Source organism: Sorex araneus, chromosome 3, assembly GCF_027595985.1.
Source record: "Sorex araneus isolate mSorAra2 chromosome 3, mSorAra2.pri, whole genome shotgun sequence".
NCBI classification, from domain to species: Eukaryota; Metazoa; Chordata; class Mammalia; order Eulipotyphla; family Soricidae; genus Sorex; species Sorex araneus.
In genome coordinates this window covers 219,199,676-219,217,255 of record NC_073304.1, presented here as the reverse complement: position 1 = coordinate 219,217,255, position 17,580 = coordinate 219,199,676, and the positions used below count along the sequence as shown (strand labels likewise).

The following is a 17,580-nucleotide window of genomic DNA, read 5'->3' as shown; positions in this document are numbered from 1 at the left end:
CCCCACCTGCTGTGCCATCTCTCCGGCCCCTAAATGTGCTCTTTTCTATCTGTTGCAGTGACATTTTGCGAATGGATTCCACCAACGCAGACGCTTTGTACGTACGAGGTCTTTGCCTTTATTACGAAGATTGTATTGAGAAGGCAGTTCAGTTTTTTGTGCAGGCTCTCAGGATGGCCCCTGATCATGAGAAGGCCTGCATTGCTTGCAGAGTAAGTTCTAGACATCAGCCACGAATGGTACAGAAAGATGTGAGCTTTTAAGATTAGAATGAACGGTTTTAGAATCACAAGGAACATATCTTCTGCCTTGTCAGGATGTTTGGTAAATACAATCACACAGGCTAGGAACGTTTTTCTTTGGGTCAGACCTGGCAGTGCTTAAGGGGTACTTCTGGCTCTGGATTCAGGGATCACTCCTAGTGGTTCTCAGGGAACCATTTGCAGTGCTGGGGTTCGATTTAAGGTTGGCTGCGTGTAGGGCAAAAGTCCTACCCCTGTACTATCCCTTTCTCCAGCCACAGAACTTTTTTTCTTTTCGCAGTGAAGAAAAGCTAATGATGCTTATCTTAGGGGGTGGAAGTAAGCTCTGGCTGACCCAGGTGTCATTGGTACTCTTTAATGTTTTTTTCCCTGTCCACTCTGTAGGACGCACTTATGAGCACAAATAGCCCATGTGTGCATGGTGGCAGGGAAGGGGGCGGCCTGCGTGGTGCTAAACCATTAGAATTTGAGAAATTGGAAATAGACTCTGAAACCTTCACAGTAAACTGACTCTGGGGTACTGATTTAATTGCTTTTTTTCTCTGTAGAATGCCAAAGCACTTAAGGCAAAGAAAGAAGATGGGAATAAAGCGTTTAAAGAAGGAAATTACAAGCTAGCATATGAATTGTACACAGAAGCCCTGGGGATTGACCCCAACAATATAAAGACAAATGCTAAACTCTACTGTAATCGGGGTACGGTTAATTCCAAGGTAAGCACTTGATTTATGTCTTGGGGTATATGGAGATATTTTTAAGGGACATCAAGAAGTATAGAGAATATATAGAAGGACAGAGAATACTGCATGTCCATAGGAAACTGTTGAGGAGAGGTTTTGGGTTTCAGCTTGTTAGAAGCTTTTTTCCTTCCTGCTACTTCTGTGCTTGAGCAAGTGGCTCTTTTCTTTCTTATGTGTGATTTGAAGAGAACTCAAATAAGAGGTTGGCCTTGGGTATTTTTCTCCGGCAGGACTGATGGTCACCATGCTTCTTTGAAAGCAGTGTGGGGCTGGAGCACTCGGGAGTTACTCCTGGCGGTGCTTGGGGTATATGGGATGCTGAGAATTGAGCCTGGGTCGGTCAAGTGCAAGCAAACACCCTACTGCTATCGCTCTGGCCCCTCATTTTTTTTCTTTTTAATTCACATAATGTAAACATCCTACTTTAAGGGTGTGGGGCAGGGAGATTCGGCATCAAATTGGCGATGACGATGCAGTAAAATTGGGGGTTCTGAAGCATGTTCACTGCTTCTGGGCTCCCCTCTTCTCCAAAGATGTGGGGTATGACTGTGCGCTCTCTCCTGAAGCTTAGGAAACTAGATGACGCCATAGAAGACTGTACGAATGCGGTGAAACTCGACGACACATACATAAAAGCCTACTTGAGAAGGGCTCAGTGGTGAGTGCCTGCGGGGAGGGGAGCGGAAGTTGTCGCTGCCAGCGGGACTGCATCATGGACCCAGGGATGCTGTGAGGTCATTTAGTCCTTCCCCCTGCCTCCAAGAGAGCCCTAGACCCTCTTTGTAGAGAGACCTCTGGCGCACGAGACTGCCCAGCACCCCGCCGTCTCCCGTGCCTGTGCCTTCATACCCCTCACAGTCTGTCAGTTTCTTCTGATGCCTGACCCAAATCCCTGTTGTGAAAAGGAAGCCCCGGGCTGGGGAGAGAGCAGGCTGAGTGTGCACTTGGCTGGCAGGAGGCCAGGGTTCAAGCTCCAGCACCACATTAATTCCCTGACATCTCCACAAAAGCCCCCTGACAAGCATTGAGCCAAGAGTAGCCCCTGAGCACTGTTGGATGTGATCCCCCAAAAGAAAGTTAAGCCCATTCCCTGTGGAGATTTCATACTGCATACTGCACTTTGCACTGGGCGGTGCTGACTCAATAAGTACTTGGTTGGATGTGTGGTACATAGAGGAAAGAAGTCAAGTATCTCTGGCCAACAGTTACCCTGTTTCTGCTGGGTTAGGGAAGATGAGTTTTATGGAGGAGAGAGGGAGTTTTCGCTGAAGGCAGGGCCGCATCATGGACCCAGGGATGTGTCACTTGGTCCTTCCCCCACCTCTAGGTTTATGGCTTTATGGTTGAAAGGGATTTAATCTGGGTAGGGAATTTGCCTTGCATGAGGTAGACCCACATTCGATTCCCAGCATCCCATATGGTCCCCCAACACCACCAGAAGTAATTCCTGAGTGCAGAGCCAGGAGTAGCCCCTGAGCATCGCTGGGTGTGACTTAAAAAGAAAAAAAAAGAAGAAGAAGAAGGGATTTAATCTGACTTGACTCCCAGCTGTACGAGGAACCCCCTTGTGAGATCTCCACCAGAGTAGGTGATCCAGTTCCAGAGTATTCCCACCTCCAGCACCCAGATTCACCTTCCGAGTAGGGGCCCCCCTAGCGCTCCTGTTTCTGACTCTAGAATCCACCTGACTCCTCACCTGGAGCTTGAAGGCTAGGAGAGAACTGCCCAGGGGTGAGTGTCCTGTGTTTCAAGTCCCTGGAAGACCTGGTTACTGTGACCAGCACTCATTTCATTCCATATTTTGAAATACGGTCCTCAGAGCCCAACGCTGTGACAGACGCCTGAAGGTTCTTTAGCTTCCAGTTTCTCAGTGGTACGGAATGGTTTACTGCCTGCCGTATAGTTTTCCCAAAAACATCTGCTTTTGCTCTTTTCTTGTTTTTGGACCACCCAGCGATGCTTAAGGATTATTATCCGTGACTGCTCAGGCACCGCTCCCAGACATGCCAGGTATTGAAGCAGGGCCAGGTGCCTGCAAAGCAGATCTCTTAACCCTGTAAGGACCTCTCTTCTGATTTTAAGTGTCAAATGAAAAAATAACTAGAGGTCCTGGAGCGATAGTACAGTGGGTAAGGCATTTGCCTCACATGCAGCCAACCCAGGGTTTGATCCACAGCACCCTGTATGGTCCCTGAGTAATCTTGGAGTATGGCCAGGTGTGACCCAAAAACACAAAGAAAAGAAAAATACCTAGAATTCTGTATTTTGTGAGACCACCTGTCAGTCAGCTTTGGAGAGCAACTAGCAAATGTGGAAGCTTTGAAAGATGTATGAATACCCTTTGCCCGAGCTCCAGATTTATTTTAACAGGACACAGAATGTTCCATACACAATGTTCCTTGTACTGTAATAGTAAGAAAGGAAAATCCCCTCTCTGGATACATGATGTTTGGAATGCTCTGAACATAGAGTGGGAAGAGAAGAGGAAATTCTTGATACGATGACAATGGGATGAAGGATTATTTTCTTTGTGTACAATAACACAAATCAGGAATCACTCTGAGCAGACCCGCCCTTATGTTCGTGGTAAGAAAGAACAGTCTCTTGAGATCCCAGGATGCGCCGAGTGCTCTGGTGGAACAGTTGAGCCAGATCTTGGCAGCTGGGATGGACGAAGTGCTGGAGATTAGTTCAGGAAACCTTACCAGAGGCCTGTCACTGTTCGTCCCCTGAAGTTGGGACAATACTAGATTTTTTTCTATCGCTCTGGTCACTGCTAGAGAGCTCCACTTCCTACTCTCTCCAGCACTGAAAAAAAAAAAAATGTAAGCATATCATTGAGTTATTTTTAAGTAGGTGTTAAAAAGGCACATGAGGGACCGGAGCCATAGTACAGCGGGTAGGGTGTTTGCCTTGCGCACAGCGTACCCAAGGTTCAATCCCCAGCATCTCATATGGTTCCCTGAGCACCATCAGGCGTAATTCCTGAATGCAGAGCCAGAACTAACCTCTGAGCATCGCTGAGGGTGACTCAACACACCCCCCAAAAAATATTATTTTTAAATGCACAGAATTCTAATATTATAATAAGTAAATAAATAAAGAACCACGTCTCCGGAATATGAGCTTATTTAATGCATTTATTTGTAACCTCTTTCTGACACACAGGGCTGTCAGTCCCCCGTTGTCTTTAGTCTATGTTCTGTTCCATCGTATAAACAAAGTTTGCCGCGCTCCCAGTAGCCATTGTGGCCTAGATCTGCTGGGCATTGGTCTGTCACAGTTTGTGTGTTTCTTGGCCACGGGTTGGGGGCTGTGGGGCGGGTAGAGACAAAGCCACAACAGTATCTGCTCCTGCCCTGACCTCAGGCCTGGTGGGCTTGAGGATTTGGTTGTGTCTCTGGAGTGCCAGCTGTGATCTGTGGGATCAGGGGCCAGTGTTCGAGCCAGGGAGTTTCCCGGGATGTGGAAAATGACTCAGGGCTCAGTATATCTGGAGCTTATTTGATCACCATTCAAAGAGAAGAGACCTTTGAAAGGTCTAGCGACAGCTGAGCACACAAAATCCCTCCCGCGCCCTCTCGGGCCACCTTCTCCTTTCCTTCACACTTCCCAGGGTAGGAGCAAGTCTCCTTTTCTGTCAGAGCTTCACGTGCATCTTTGGATTGCTGATTTTTTGCGGAGCCGCCAGCACCATGAGCTTGCCCTTCTCGGCCCGCTAATCCCACATTTTTGGGGTGGAGTTAGCTCTGCATCTGGGTTTCAGTGCCCCTCCGGGACCCTGGATCTCTCATCATACTGTTTCTCTCTCGGACTGGAGTGATAGCACAGGGGGGTAGGGCATTTGCCTTGCACGCGGCCGACCCGGGTTCGAATCCCAGCATCCCATATGGTCCCTCGAGTACCACCAGGAGTAATTCCTGAGTGCATGAGCCAGGAGTGACACCTGTGCATTGCCAGGTGTGACCCAAAAAGAAAAAAAAAAAAAAAAAAAAAAAAAAAAAAAAACCAAGCATATTGTTTCTCTCATGTATTTGAATCTCAGCTGATCAGGTGGGTGCCATCACCCACAAGGCCGTTGTGAGGCCGCTCGGTAGCTCTGTGAGCTGGAGGATACTTTCTCCCCTTGGTTGCTCTTTGCCTTAAGCAGAGGAGCACTCACTCAAGCTGAGACCTGCCCATCCATTTCTCTCCTTGTTCAGCTAAGGGCCCTCGTTTCATACATCACAGCTAAAAGTGTGCTGCTGACGTGAGCCGCATCCTCTGAGCAATACAAAAGGCCCTTGCCTCTTATGTCTGAGCACTGTGCTGCCCTCTCTTTCCTTCTTAGTTACATGGACACGGAACAGTATGAAGAAGCAGTGCGGGACTATGAGAAGGTGTACCAGACGGAGAAAACAAAAGGTAAAGGGGTTTGAGAGCATCTGTTTCTCAGGAGACGGTGCTGTCTGGCTTGTCCGCCCTGAAGCGGGGCCTGGGAGCAGTTTGATTCAGGGCTCAGGTGTATCCGGAGCATATTTGATCACCAGCCCAAAAGGAGTGACCCGAGACCCTGGGTTTGGCGCGGCCCCACTTTGCCGGTCCCGACCCTCCCTGTCACTTGGACTTGCCTCCTTGTGTGGTGCCGCTGCTGTGAGGAGCATCAGTTGGGGCGGATGTTCTCAGCTCCAGAAGATGACGGTCACAGCCCTTGGGGGGGGGGGTTCGAGAAGTTTCTGACTCCACGGCAGGAACTTTCCCTCCCCAGCCTGCCACCCAGTGAGGGAGACCAGATTCAGATTTGTCCACTGACTCTGGATAACTCCCTCTAGAACATAAACAGCTCCTGAAAAATGCACAGCTGGAACTGAAGAAGAGTAAGCGGAAAGATTACTACAAGATCCTGGGCGTGGACAAGAACGCCTCCGAGGACGAGATCAAGAAAGCCTACCGGAAACGGGCCTTGATGCACCATCCAGGTAGAGCTGGGGCAGGGGCGGGGGCTCTGGGCAGAGCAGGCTAGACAGGCCCACACGAGATGCCTTAAAGAGAGCAGTTCCAGAATCAGACCGGAAAGGGCCCCCGCTCAGCCTGTCTTCCTTAGCTGGAGAGCGCAGACTTTGCACACACGGTGGCCTGAACCCAGTCTGCAGTACCACATGGTCCCTGGAGCATGGAATTGGGACTGGTTCTGTGCACTGCCAGGTGCGGCTGCCCAAATGAACCGAAAACCCCCAAAATAGTAACCTGAGTTCTTCCCATACTCCTCCTGGTAGATCGGCACAGCGGAGCTAGTGCTGAAGTTCAGAAGGAAGAGGAGAAAAAGTTCAAAGAAGTCGGAGAAGCTTTCACCATTCTCTCTGATCCCAAGAAAAAGACTCGCTACGACAGTGGGCAGGACCTGGATGAAGAGGGCATGAATATGGGTGGTGAGTGCGCACTGTGCAATGTTCAGATTTGTTCTAAAGACACTCCAGAGGGAAACTTCTTCAGCCAGGGATGTGCAGGAATTTCTATTCCAAAGTGTCCCCTTTGTGAATGACTAATGTGTGGGGCACTGTGGGCTGCTGGGAGTAACATGAATCAAACGGGTTCTTGGCCTCCAGGAACCAGTCTAGGGTTTGCACGCTCTGACCCATCGACCAGATCTGACCCCCGACATCTGATGTGAATTTCAGTGGATACAGTCAAGTGTAGCCTGTGGTCAGGGAACAGGGGGAGGGCCTGGAGCAATAGCACAGCAGGTAGGGCGTTTGCCTTGCACGCGGCCGACCCGGGTTCGATTCCCAGCATCCCATATGGTCCCCTGAGCACTGCCAGGAGTAATTCCTGAGTGCAGAGCCAGGAGTAACCCCTGTGCATCGCCAGGTGTGACCCAAAAAGCCAAAAAAAAATGGGGGGAACAGGGGGAATACCAAGTTGCAAGGTGCCATCGTGAACAGAGGCAGGAAGGGCAGCACCTTTGAGGAGCTGTCGAAGCACAGAGAGCTAGAAACAGACAGTAAGGAGAGGCAGGACCAGGCCACAGGGCGTGGCCGTGATGCTGGGGCTTAGGCACTTGCCTCACACACATCCAGCCCAGGTTCGAATCTCCTGGTACCACTGTGATCCCCTGAGCACCTCCAGGTGTGGCCCCACCAAAAGTAAAAGTAGCTAGATCAGACGTCAGAAGGCCTGAGGGGCTGCCCTGAATAGTTTTGTTTCTATTCACCGGCCATTCTTTTTCATTCTTTTTCATCAGCTTATCTCATGCTCTCCTGGTCCTCACAAATTTCCACTTTCCCAAAAGACTTAGAATGGAGTGAAGCCCAATTCTCAGGGCATTGCTTCATCGTGTGCTCCATGGAGGAAAGGGCTTGGGGCTGCCTGGCCGTTTGGGGGGCCCTGAGTTGGAGCCCAGGCACCGCGTGGCCTCCAAACAACTACCCAGGGTAGCTCTCGGAGCCCCCAAGCACAAAACTGGCCTGAGCATTAAGACAGGGCCGGAGAGATAGCGCAAGTGGTGGAGCACTTACCTAGTTTGTGCAGGACCCTGAGTGTGGACCCCCAGTGTGGCCAGGTGCAGTCCTGGTGGCCTGAGCACTGCCCTATAGCACATAGTGGAGCTCAGCTTGGGAGGGGCTTCTCTTCAAAAGAAAGTTCTCGGCTTCCTGTCTCTGACGGCAGCTCTTTTCCTTCACCATGAAAATCTACTTTAAGTAGATTGAAGAAATGGAAAAATGGAAGTGACGGGGTGTGTGTGTGTGTGTGTGTGTGTATAAACACAAGCCAGGTGCAGTGTGTGTGTATACAAACACGAGCCAGCCCTGGGTTCTGTGTCCATTGCTCCATGTTCCCCCTCCCCAGAGCACCGTCTGGTCCCACCCTTAGGCCCTACTGGAGTGACCCTGCTGCTCCCTGACCACCCCGAGGGCCTTCACGAGCCAAGGCCAGGCCGCAGCAGACAGCCTGCAGCCCTTTCTCCCATGTGCTCATCGTCATTTATCAGTCACAGTGGCAGCTTGGGAGAGTGCTGGGGGGCAGTTGGGGGTGTCACTCCCCGTTGAAAAGCGGCCCGGCCTCTGGGTTGAGGCGGAGAAAGTCTTCTAGAGAGAAGGAAGCACATCCTCCCACGGAGAGGGGCCCAGTGCGAGCTTTGGGGCAGAGCAGGTCCACCCGCCTCAGAAGTTTAGGGGAGAAGCAGTCCTGTCTGGGGGTCTTTGCTCTTCAACCGCTTACTTCCCGTCCTTTTGTCCTCCCCCCTCCCTCCACAGACTTCGATGCAAACAATATCTTCAAGGCGTTCTTCGGTGGTCCTGGGGGATTCAGCTTTGAAGGTGGGTGTGTGTGCCGTGCTTGGGGGCCTCGGGGTTGGGGTGGGGGTGTGCAGGGAGGCAGCTCCAGGTGAGCTGGAGGCTGCTCACAGACACTCCTGGGCACGCATGCTCAGTGGCCGCTCTCGCATGCTGTCCGCAGCGGCCCTTAGGGGCTTTTCCGTACTCGAGGAACGCAGAGCCCGCTAACCGGCTGTCTTTTCCTTTCCAGCGTCTGGTCCGGGAAATTTCTTTTTCCAGTTTGGCTAGTGAAGGGACGCAAGCCAGACCCAGAAAATGCAGACTTGCTCAGTGTAACCTTGAATGTGGACACAGTTGCCCTGCTCCCTTCAGACTCCACGTGCTAGAGCAGTTTCGTTTTCTCAGTTGGATCCCGTGTCTGTGAGTGGGGTGACGGAAGAGCCAGCGCCCAAGACTGCGGGGAGGGGAGGGAGGCGGGGGGCAGATAGGGAGGCAGCTTGTGAATTTTTTGTTTTACTGTTTAACTTTATTAAAAAAGGAAAAAAAAAGTTAAAGAGAATAAAATTGTTTTGACCATTTCTGGCGCTTTGCTCTGGCAGCTGCTTTGTGTCAGGCCAGAGTCAGTGAGCCAGAGCCGAGCCTGCAGCCAGGATCAGAAGGTGACAGGGACGCGATAAAGCACGCGCCCCGATAGAGCCGCGGGCACCCACCTGTTGGCAGGTAGAATGCTGCTGCGCCCCGCCTGAAGGCAGTTACAGGAGGGGTTCAGCTTATCTTACAGTGGGGCGCACACATGCAGGGGTGGTGGCTGGCGGGCAGGGCTGGCCTGGAGGGGCTGAGGAGCGAGCCGCACCCAGTGCTGCTCAGGGCTTACTCCTGGCTCCGCACTCAGGAATCACTTGTGGCAGGGCTTGAGGGAACTGAGGGGCTGCGGATCCAACTCGGGTCTGCTGCATGCAAGGCAAGCACCCTGCCTGCTGTGCTGTCACTCCGGCCTGGGCGGCTGACATGGGCTCTTGAAATGCCTGCACAGGCTCACAGGGGTCAGAGATGAGAATTGATCCTGACGCCCAGACCAACTCCTGGGCCAGACAGTGGCTCCCGTGAAGGAAGCCCCTGCCTTATCCGAGGGCCAGCTGGGTGGGGGCTTTGTCTGCTACTCAGGTGACACCTAGCAGGAGCTCCAGGCAGAGTGTGCCTTTGACGACAGCTTAGATTGTCGCAGATATGGCCGGGGAAGACCTTGAACCAAGTAGGATTATGTGATTTACTTTCTAGCCTCTGTCCCCTTCCCTCAGGTGTCCCCGTTAGCAGCAAGGCCACAGTGAGGCAACCCATCAGTCCGGGAAATGCCACAGAGCTGCCCGTGCCCCTGCTGCTGGGAGACGCACCCCGTACCGGCGCTCCTGCATCTGCACATTTGAGGGGGCCAGGTGAGCCGGACCCCCAGGTCTCGCTGAGACGTCCTGGTGCATTGGGCCAGACGCACCTGCGGGTCTGTGGCCAGCCGTTGATGGGGGACAGGCCTGTGCTGCGTGCAGCCCAGCCCCCAGCAGCCTCTCCTTCCCCATGAAAGCCACACTGTTCGGCTGCCCCGCCTCACCACAGCTGGGCCCAGCCAGCGCAGGAGACAGGACCGATGGCCCCAGCCGGGCCGGAGGGCGACAGAGACTGCACACAGCCGGGATTAACGTGGTTTATTCATTAGCAGTCTTACAGGTCACTGAGGCTGGGCAGAGCCACCACAGTATCATAAGTCCCAACCACTTTTGTCGGGTGACATCCTGATTAGCAAGGCCCTGTTAACCGAGCAGAGAGGTGGCAGGGGGGGCAGCACCCCAGAGACCACAGCACACGTAGCAGTGTTAGTCCCCTTCCCAGAGGCATCTGGTTAGGCTTGGGCCTCGACAGCCAGGAGTCCGCGCCATCAGCCTTTGTAGGAGGCACCAAGGAGACAGATGGCTGGGCGGGTAGCAAGGCCGGAGCTTCCCCCCCGAGGTCACGTCTCGCCTCCATGTCCCCAGCCGCACACACTGCGGGAGGGAGAGCGTGGGGGAGCCAGGAAGTGGCCGGGACAGGCTGCTTAGGAAACAGGCGAGAGCCCAGGGACCCTCCCCTCAGCCCCACCACTGTTCTCCATGGCCGTGGAAACCACCATGTGGGGCCCTGCGGCTCTGACCAGAGTGGGGGACAGGCAGGCACAGGGTGGCGGTGGGGCAGGACGGGGGGGGGCTCCAAGAACTGGAGCAGGACTCAGTGGCGGCTGTGGCACCAGGCCCGGCTCAGTCTGACCTCATCAGCGTGGGCCGAGGTCCCTGGAGGGCATCTGCCCACCCCGCTGTGCGGACAGCTGGAGGGTTAGAGGAGGGGGCCTTGTGTCTAACATTACCGGAAGGTTAACTCGGAGTAACAAAAAGAATCTGAAAACCAAGCTCGAACAGGGCCCCATCCCCGCTCACAGAGTGAGGGGCTGGGGTGCCCGCTCAGAGGATGGCGCAAGACAGCACGGCGTGCCCCCTCTGGCCGCCATGGGTGGGCACGGGCTTGCCTTTGCCGTAGTAGCCCGTGAAGATGGCCCTGACCTCCATCTTCTTGGCCAGGTTCAGCATCCAGCGCCCGTTGCCCAGGGAGTAGAGCTTGCCCCGGGCCAGCTCGCCCACCTCCTCGCCCTTGCTTCCCCCCTTCTCCTGCCGCACGATCTCCAGGAGGTCGATGCCCGTCTGCACGGCCTCCCAGTCGCCCGCGCAGCCCAGCGTGATGTGAGCCCGGCTGCCCCGCGGCAGGCTGTCTGTGGGGGCCAGCTTGTCCACGTCACTTGGCCACAACAGCAGCTCCTGCTCACTCAGCTCCACCCGGGCTCCGGTGGTCTTGGGGGTCACGAAGAGTGCCGAGATGGTCAGCGTGAAGGCCTTGCAGTAAGACTTCTTCACCACCTGTGGGGGGACAGGGAGGGGACGAAGCTGCAGGGGTGGGGCTGGAGCCATAGGCCAGCGGGGAGGGTGTGTGTTTTGCCTTGCACACTGCCGACCCTGCCTCAATCCCCAGCATCCCATATGGTCCACGGAGCACCGCCAGGAGTGATTCCTGAGTGCAGAGCCAGGAGTAGCCCCTGAGCATTGCTAGTATGACCCCCCAAAAAAACAAATAAAAAGGAAGCTTCAGGGGTGTACTGGGGGTGAGTGCCCCCAAGCAGCTCACAAGAGCACTGTCCATGAGCATGTGTGACACCCAGCCCTTGTCACACAGCCCATCAAGCAGAGACGCCAGATGGGCAGGGCAGAAGCCCAGCGGCGCGTGCAGACCCCAGTTTGCCCACTTGGGAGCAGCAGGCTTAGTGCAGGCCCTTCGCCCGCTGCTTTGGGCACAGCACCATGCCCGACATCCTTGCACCAGCCCCTGGCCTGGAAGGCCCTGGGGCCAGGCCACACGCGAGAGGGCAGCCATCAGTGCCCGTGGTAGAAACTCTTGTCCCCTGCTAGATCGTGCAGTTTCTCTGGGGAAACTTCCCACTGCATTAGGCCAGATCAGAGACGGGTGTGGGAAGCATCAGCTCCGCTGTGCTCGGTGCTGGGTGTGAGGACTGCTCAGTAAACAGGGAGCACATGTCCTCCCTGAGAGACAGTACAGGGACTAAAGTGCTAGCCTGGCATTAGATCCCCAGCAACATATGGTGTCTTAGCATCTCCAAAAAAAAAAAAAAAAAAACACTTGCCCTGGGGGGCAGATAGTACAGTACAGTGGGCAGGGCGGTTTGCCTTGCACAAGTCTGGCCCAGATTCCATCCCTGGCATCCCATAGGGTCCCCTGAGCCCTGCCAGGAGTAAGCTCTGAACACCACTGAGTGTGTGTAGCCCAAAAACAACCACAAAGACCCACTTGCCCTCAGGGAGCTTTCATTTGAGGGAAGAGACCAGTGGCTCACACTGGCCCAGGGACACAGCCTGGAGACTTGCATCCACATTTTGCATGCGGAGGCCCACGCTCAACCCCGTACCGCATGGGTCCCCAGCAATGAGCTGGGTGGGAGGGCCCCACACTGAACAGCAGTGTCTGCTGTGCACCCGACCCCAGTGGAGCAGGGTCGGCCTTGCTGAGAAGGCAACCTGGAGGCCATGGGTAGCTGCGTGCATCCGAGGAACCCGTGCAACACACCTGGGGTCTGGTTTTAGCATTTAAGATGAGCAGGTAGGTGCAGAGGGCTCTGGTGGCCAGGTGTAGGGGGGGTGGGGGAGGCTGGGACCCACAAGTGAGTACTGACTCCCCTTGAATCCCAGCTCAGGCCAGTTCTTAGGCAGGGACCTCCATACCATGTGGGGCCCCGAGACGTGGGTGTGACTGACCCCGGCCTGGGGAGGAGCCTGAGCGGCGATCTCCGTGAATCGGAAGAAGGCGGTGGGCAGGCTTGGCGATCCCACACGGGGTGCGGCACTGCCTGTGGGCTCCCCAGAAGGGAGGTGAGCAAGGTGTGCGAGGAAGTTGTGGAGGGGCCTTTTGTCCAGCTCCTGCCTACTTTTTGGTCCCTGCCATGCCCACCTCAGCAGGGCACCCCTGGGGAGCACTCACGTCCAGCTGGGCATACTCGTCGGCCCCGGTGGCCTTCCCATAGTCGCAGAACTTGGTCGTGCAGTGCAGGACACCCGGGGGTCTCTTCCCAAAGTAGGTGACCAAATCGAGCTTCTCCCTGGGCTCGTCCCCAGAAATGACTGCAGAGAAATAAGGGGGCCGTCAGGGTGGGAGGACATGGAGCCAGGCTCTTCCAAGGCTACCCCAATGTCTGTCACCAGGGTCATGGGCACCCAGGGGAGAAACAACAGCAATCCTTGAGCAGTCCCTCTACCCTCTGCCCTCACTCGCCAGTAGCAGCTTCAACACTACGGAAATTGGAATCTGCTGGCTTTGCACCCTGGATCTTTCCATCTCTGCCCCAGACTTGAAAATTCTCAGGGCCTTGACCTCAGAGGCAGATTGGTCACAGAGCTGAGAATCAGATTCATTAGTCTACTGGGAAACTCCTGGGAAATGGGGTAGAAAGAAATGAGAGCACAGGGTTCCAGCGGAAACGGGAGTCAGAAAACATACTTAACATCTGGGCCACCCACAGATAAAAGTGCTGACCTTTATCTGTCGGGTACAAGTAGACTGGCCCTACTCCCCTCTTCCCACAACCATGTGGGGTCCTGCTAGCAGGGCCCCATTCCGTTCTGAGGCCCACCAGGACAGGAAGTTACCCCGCCACCATAGACATGTCTAATGGGCAATGCAGTGGACAAGGTATGGGAGGGCCCCGGGCTCACGGTGCCACAGGTGCTAGGAGTATCTGGGTTGTCAATCCTGTCAGTCTCCAGACCCCAGGCCTTGGCGCAGTGGAACTGCAGAGGAGGAAGATGGTCACCGAGAGCAGGCCTGGCTCCTGGCTCTTCTCTCTCTCCTGCTGTCCTTAACACCAAGATTCTGGAGTTGTTTGGGTTTATGGTTATGCCCAGTGGTGCTCCTGGCTCTGTTCTTGGGGATCACTTGTGGCAGCGCTCAGAGGACCATATGGGGTACCAGGGATCGGACCCAGGTCAGCCACGTGCCAGGCAAGCACCCTACCGCCGTACTCTCTCTCCGGGCCCTCTGGTCTTTTAATAATGCAATCAGCTCAAGAGGCAGGGGTGACTCGGGCCGAGTCCTGACCCTGGGCCGGAGCGGTGCTGTCCTCAGTCTACTCGGAGGGACAGGCCTGAGCCCTGGCCACGTCACAGGCATCACTAACCCTCTAGTTCCCCAGCCCAAGCAAGACCTCGGACGGCAACAGCACAGAGAGGCACAAATAAACGCCTCTGAGAAACATGGGGTGCGGGTGTTTAAACTGAAGAGAATCTGCTGCAGGGGGAAGAGGGGGGCAGGGATGGCGCTCGTGGCCCAGCACGTGCACAGCTCATAGGAGCCCCTGGGTTTCCATCCCCGGCACAAAACAAATAACAGAAAGGGGGACAGGGCCGGGGGGGGGGGACTGAAAATTCGCTAGGGGGCTGGAGAGCAGGGAAGTACAGGGGTCAGGGTGCTTGCCTCTCATCCTGCCAACCTGATTCAGATGCCTTCAAGGCACCACTCGGGGTCTCTGGGCACCACCAGGATGACTCCTGAGTACGGCCAGGAATAGCCCTTGAGCACTTCTGGATATAGCCCCAAATTACCCGCCCACCCCCCCTCCCAAAAAAAGTCCTAAAGGCATATAGATGGGTTAGTGGGTAAGAGCTCCTTCAGGCCACTACAGGAGACAGTGCCTCGAAGGCCGGTTTCCAGGTGGGTCACGGGGCCCCAGCCCCACCAGGAGAGACCCCAACACCCCCAGCACGGGGACACACAGCTAGAGTAAGAGCAGCTGGGCTCTCACCCTGCGGATCTGACACAGTGGCTGCTCTTGAGCCCTGGGGTGCCACCAGATCTCCGAGGAAACAGCCTGCGACCAGACTGAAGTCGAGATCCCAATTAGTGTGTCTTTTTTTTGGGGGGAGGGGTGGGAAGTGTGGGGCACCAGGCTGGGAGCTGGAGTGAGGGATGAAAGGGGAGAAGCATTTGGGGAGGCGCAAACTCTCTTGCCCCCGGTACCTCGTCCCAGGGCTGCCTCTGCCCGGAGCCAGGCCGCCCCCCCCCCCCCCCGCCGCCCTGGGTCCCAAAGCTCCCGGCTGGTCCCGAGCCCAGCCTGGGGGGTCGGGGAGGGTTTGGGAATGAGGCTCACAGCCGCCACCTACAGTGCCGAAGCTCCTTCTTGAAGGCCTTGTGGTTCCCCAGCTCGGACAGGAAGGCCTGGCCCACCTTGCGGAGGGCCTCGGAGCTCTTCTTGGTCAGGAACCAGCCGAAGTAGAGTGGCAGGAAGTCCTTCTCCAGCCCCGGTTTCAGCTTCTTCAGGTCGTCGGCTGACAGCTGCCACTGGTTCTTCTCCTTGAGCTGGGCACAGTCCAGCCGCCACGCCGTCTTGGGCTCCACCAGCACCACCTGGTACTGGTACTGATCGGCCATTTCAAAGAGCTGCTCCAGCCGCTCGCGCTCATGGTTGGTGTCGTCCAGCACCAGGACCCGGGTATGCCGGCGGCAACAGGCAGCCAGGTCCTCATCCAGCTGCTTGTACTGCTCGGAGAAGTCCCCCCGGGAGCCGGGGGTGATCTTGTAAGCGTCGGCAGACACCATCTTGGTGCCGTCGTGGTAGCGGTCCACGATGAGCCGGGCCAGCGTGGATTTCCCACTGCCCGGCAGGCCGCGCAGAATGAACAGCGTCTTGCATTCCTGCAGCGTGGCCACCGTCTCCTCGTCCTGCAGGAAGGGGAACTGCAGCTCAGGCTTGTCCTTGGCTCCCGATGACATTTTGCGGAAGAAGATCTTAGGCAGGAACGTGTGGCTCTTTCGGGAGAAGCCTCTGTTCTGCACGAGGACAGGAAGAGCGGCCGTCATGCCCAGGCCCCGCCAGCCTTACCCTACCTGCTCTCCCCTCGGGGGTCCCCAGCTGCACTGACAGCCCCCAAACCTGACCCAGCTCGGGGTGGGGGACTGTTTCCCCTTCTCGGGGTTGGCTTACCTGTTCACTCGTGGCCTCAGAGAATGAAGAACTTTGCTAAACTTTTTTTTTTTTTTTTTGGGGGGGGGTTTCCACCTGGCGATGCTCAGGGCTTAGTCCTGGCTCTGCACTCAGAAATCGCTCCTGGCGGTGCTCAGAGGACCATATGGAGTGCCAGGGATAAAGCCCGGGTTGGTCGTGTGCAGGGCGGATGAGTACCTGCTGCACTATTTCTCCAGCCCCGGGATAAACTCTTCCTCGCCTTGAATGGGGCTGCAGCCTCCGGGAGCACCTGCGGCTTCCTCCTGACGTGGTGGCAGCCCAGGCAGGAGCGCCTGAAGCCTGCTGCTAAGCGGGACCCCAACTTTTATAGCCTTCACACCGGCCTGCTTAGGACCACCTCTTGGGAGGTGGGGTCTCTCTGGGCATAGCCACAGCTGCCCGTGCAGGGAGGCGTGGGGAAGGCCGCCTCCCTTCCCCCAATAATGGCAGCAACAGATAATACGCTCTTGTGTCTGGGATGGGGGGACAATGGTCTCACAGAAGGGCGGGTGGGGGCAGGGCAGGGGAGCTGTGGACAAAGGGCCTCATTCATGGTGCCTGCCACCTCCTCTGCGCTCTGCGCCCCCCCCCCCCACAAAGCCGTGGTTTTCGTGCCTGACCCAGGATTGGGGCACAAGGCACCTGCCTCCACCATCCAGCTCTGCCCAGCGCTCGGTTGAGTGTCCCCTGACCCCCTTCTGAGCCGCTTGTCTCCAGGCCTGCTAAAAGCCACCAGGGACAGCAATCTGGGGCTTTGAAGCTCCTTCTCCCCCCCTAACCTGGCCGCATGTCCCCTTGGTGCCCGCCGGGAGCTGCCTGCGCACGCTGCCCTCTTGGGCCAACCTCCTGGGCAGCTGAAGGAAAAGAGCGCCGGCGTGGCAGCTGGGCGGGCAACCACCCGGGGCAGCTTCCGAGTCTGTCCTCTCCAGCCTCTCCTTGCCCCTGGTCCCCCCCTCCACGGACCCCGCGTCTCCCATACCTCAAGCACTGCGTCCGCGCTTTCAGGGCACTGCCAAGAAAGTCTCAGTTCAACTCCGGAGGCTCGCGCCTCGTTTGCATGCGACTTCCTCCCGAAAGCCCCCCGCCCCCCGTGCGCCCACGTGGGGCTCAGGGGCCGCCCCGAGCCCGGTCCCCACTGCCCTCCGGGCCTGGCCGTCTCCACTCACCATGATGAGGAGGGGGCGCCGCTGTCGCCGCCTGCGCAGGCACGAGCTCCCCGGGGCCGCCCGCCTGCGCGGAGGGACGCCGAGTGCAGGCCCGGGAGCGCACGCCCCGCGCCTTTCATAGCCCCGGGGCGGGGCGGGCCTCTCTGCGCAGGCGCAGGCGCGGGGACACGAACCCGAAACTTACAGGCAGGAGGAAGCGGCCACGCGCCGTCGCCCGCTCCCGCCTGCAGCTGCAGCGCGCCCGGACGCAGGTGTGAACGGCGAGGGAGGCAGCGGAGTGCGAGGGCAAAGTCTTGCAGGAGCAGCCCTTGGAAAGGATTCTTGCAAACGCCTTGCAGTGCAAGCGCAGAGTCTTGCAAAAAGCCGCTGCCTTGAAGGCGCTGAGATGCATTCGGAGATTTTTTACATTCATTTTCATTTTCCTCGGGAGGGCGTGGTTGGGAGGTCTCTCGGGGCCATTCCCAGAAGTGCTCACAGAGGCAGGTTCAGTGTCCTCCGCTCCACCCCGCCCAGCAAAGCGGAATATTCTGCTGGGTTCCAATGAGGACCACACAGGAGCGAGCATGTGCTACGCAACTT

General features: G+C 56.4%; 2 protein-coding genes across 4 annotated transcripts in view; one reads left to right on the top strand and one right to left on the bottom strand.

Moving 5' to 3' along the window:
* DNAJC7 (DnaJ heat shock protein family (Hsp40) member C7) overlaps nucleotides 1-10,675 on the top strand; it is a 42,260-nt gene extending 31,585 nt beyond the window's left edge. Inside the window, exons 7-14 of the mRNA XM_004608773.2 lie at nucleotides 59-212; nucleotides 812-976; nucleotides 1,570-1,661; nucleotides 5,334-5,407; nucleotides 5,815-5,961; nucleotides 6,259-6,411; nucleotides 8,236-8,298; nucleotides 8,507-10,675. Coding sequence (XP_004608830.1) covers nucleotides 59-212; nucleotides 812-976; nucleotides 1,570-1,661; nucleotides 5,334-5,407; nucleotides 5,815-5,961; nucleotides 6,259-6,411; nucleotides 8,236-8,298; nucleotides 8,507-8,544 — 886 coding nt within the window. The 3' untranslated portion in view covers nucleotides 8,545-10,675. The remainder of the gene's footprint in view (nucleotides 1-58; nucleotides 213-811; nucleotides 977-1,569; nucleotides 1,662-5,333; nucleotides 5,408-5,814; nucleotides 5,962-6,258; nucleotides 6,412-8,235; nucleotides 8,299-8,506) is intronic.
* CNP (2',3'-cyclic nucleotide 3' phosphodiesterase) lies at nucleotides 9,939-17,174 on the bottom strand. Of its 3 annotated transcripts, none has more exons than XM_055130091.1 (4): nucleotides 17,002-17,174; nucleotides 14,994-15,660; nucleotides 12,820-12,959; nucleotides 9,939-11,189 (listed from the first exon to the last, which is right to left on the bottom strand). In XM_055130091.1, exons 1-4 carry the CDS (start codon nucleotides 17,002-17,004, stop codon nucleotides 10,740-10,742), a joined length of 1,260 nt encoding a protein of 419 aa, XP_054986066.1. In that variant the 5' UTR covers nucleotides 17,005-17,174; the 3' UTR covers nucleotides 9,939-10,739. The 3 variants fall into 3 exon arrangements, with proteins under 3 accessions (XP_054986066.1, XP_054986069.1, XP_054986068.1); XM_055130094.1 differs by lacking the exon at nucleotides 17,002-17,174 and adding an exon at nucleotides 16,013-16,137; XM_055130093.1 differs by lacking the exon at nucleotides 17,002-17,174 and adding an exon at nucleotides 15,815-15,970.
* Nucleotides 17,175-17,580: the final 406 nt, after the last annotated feature.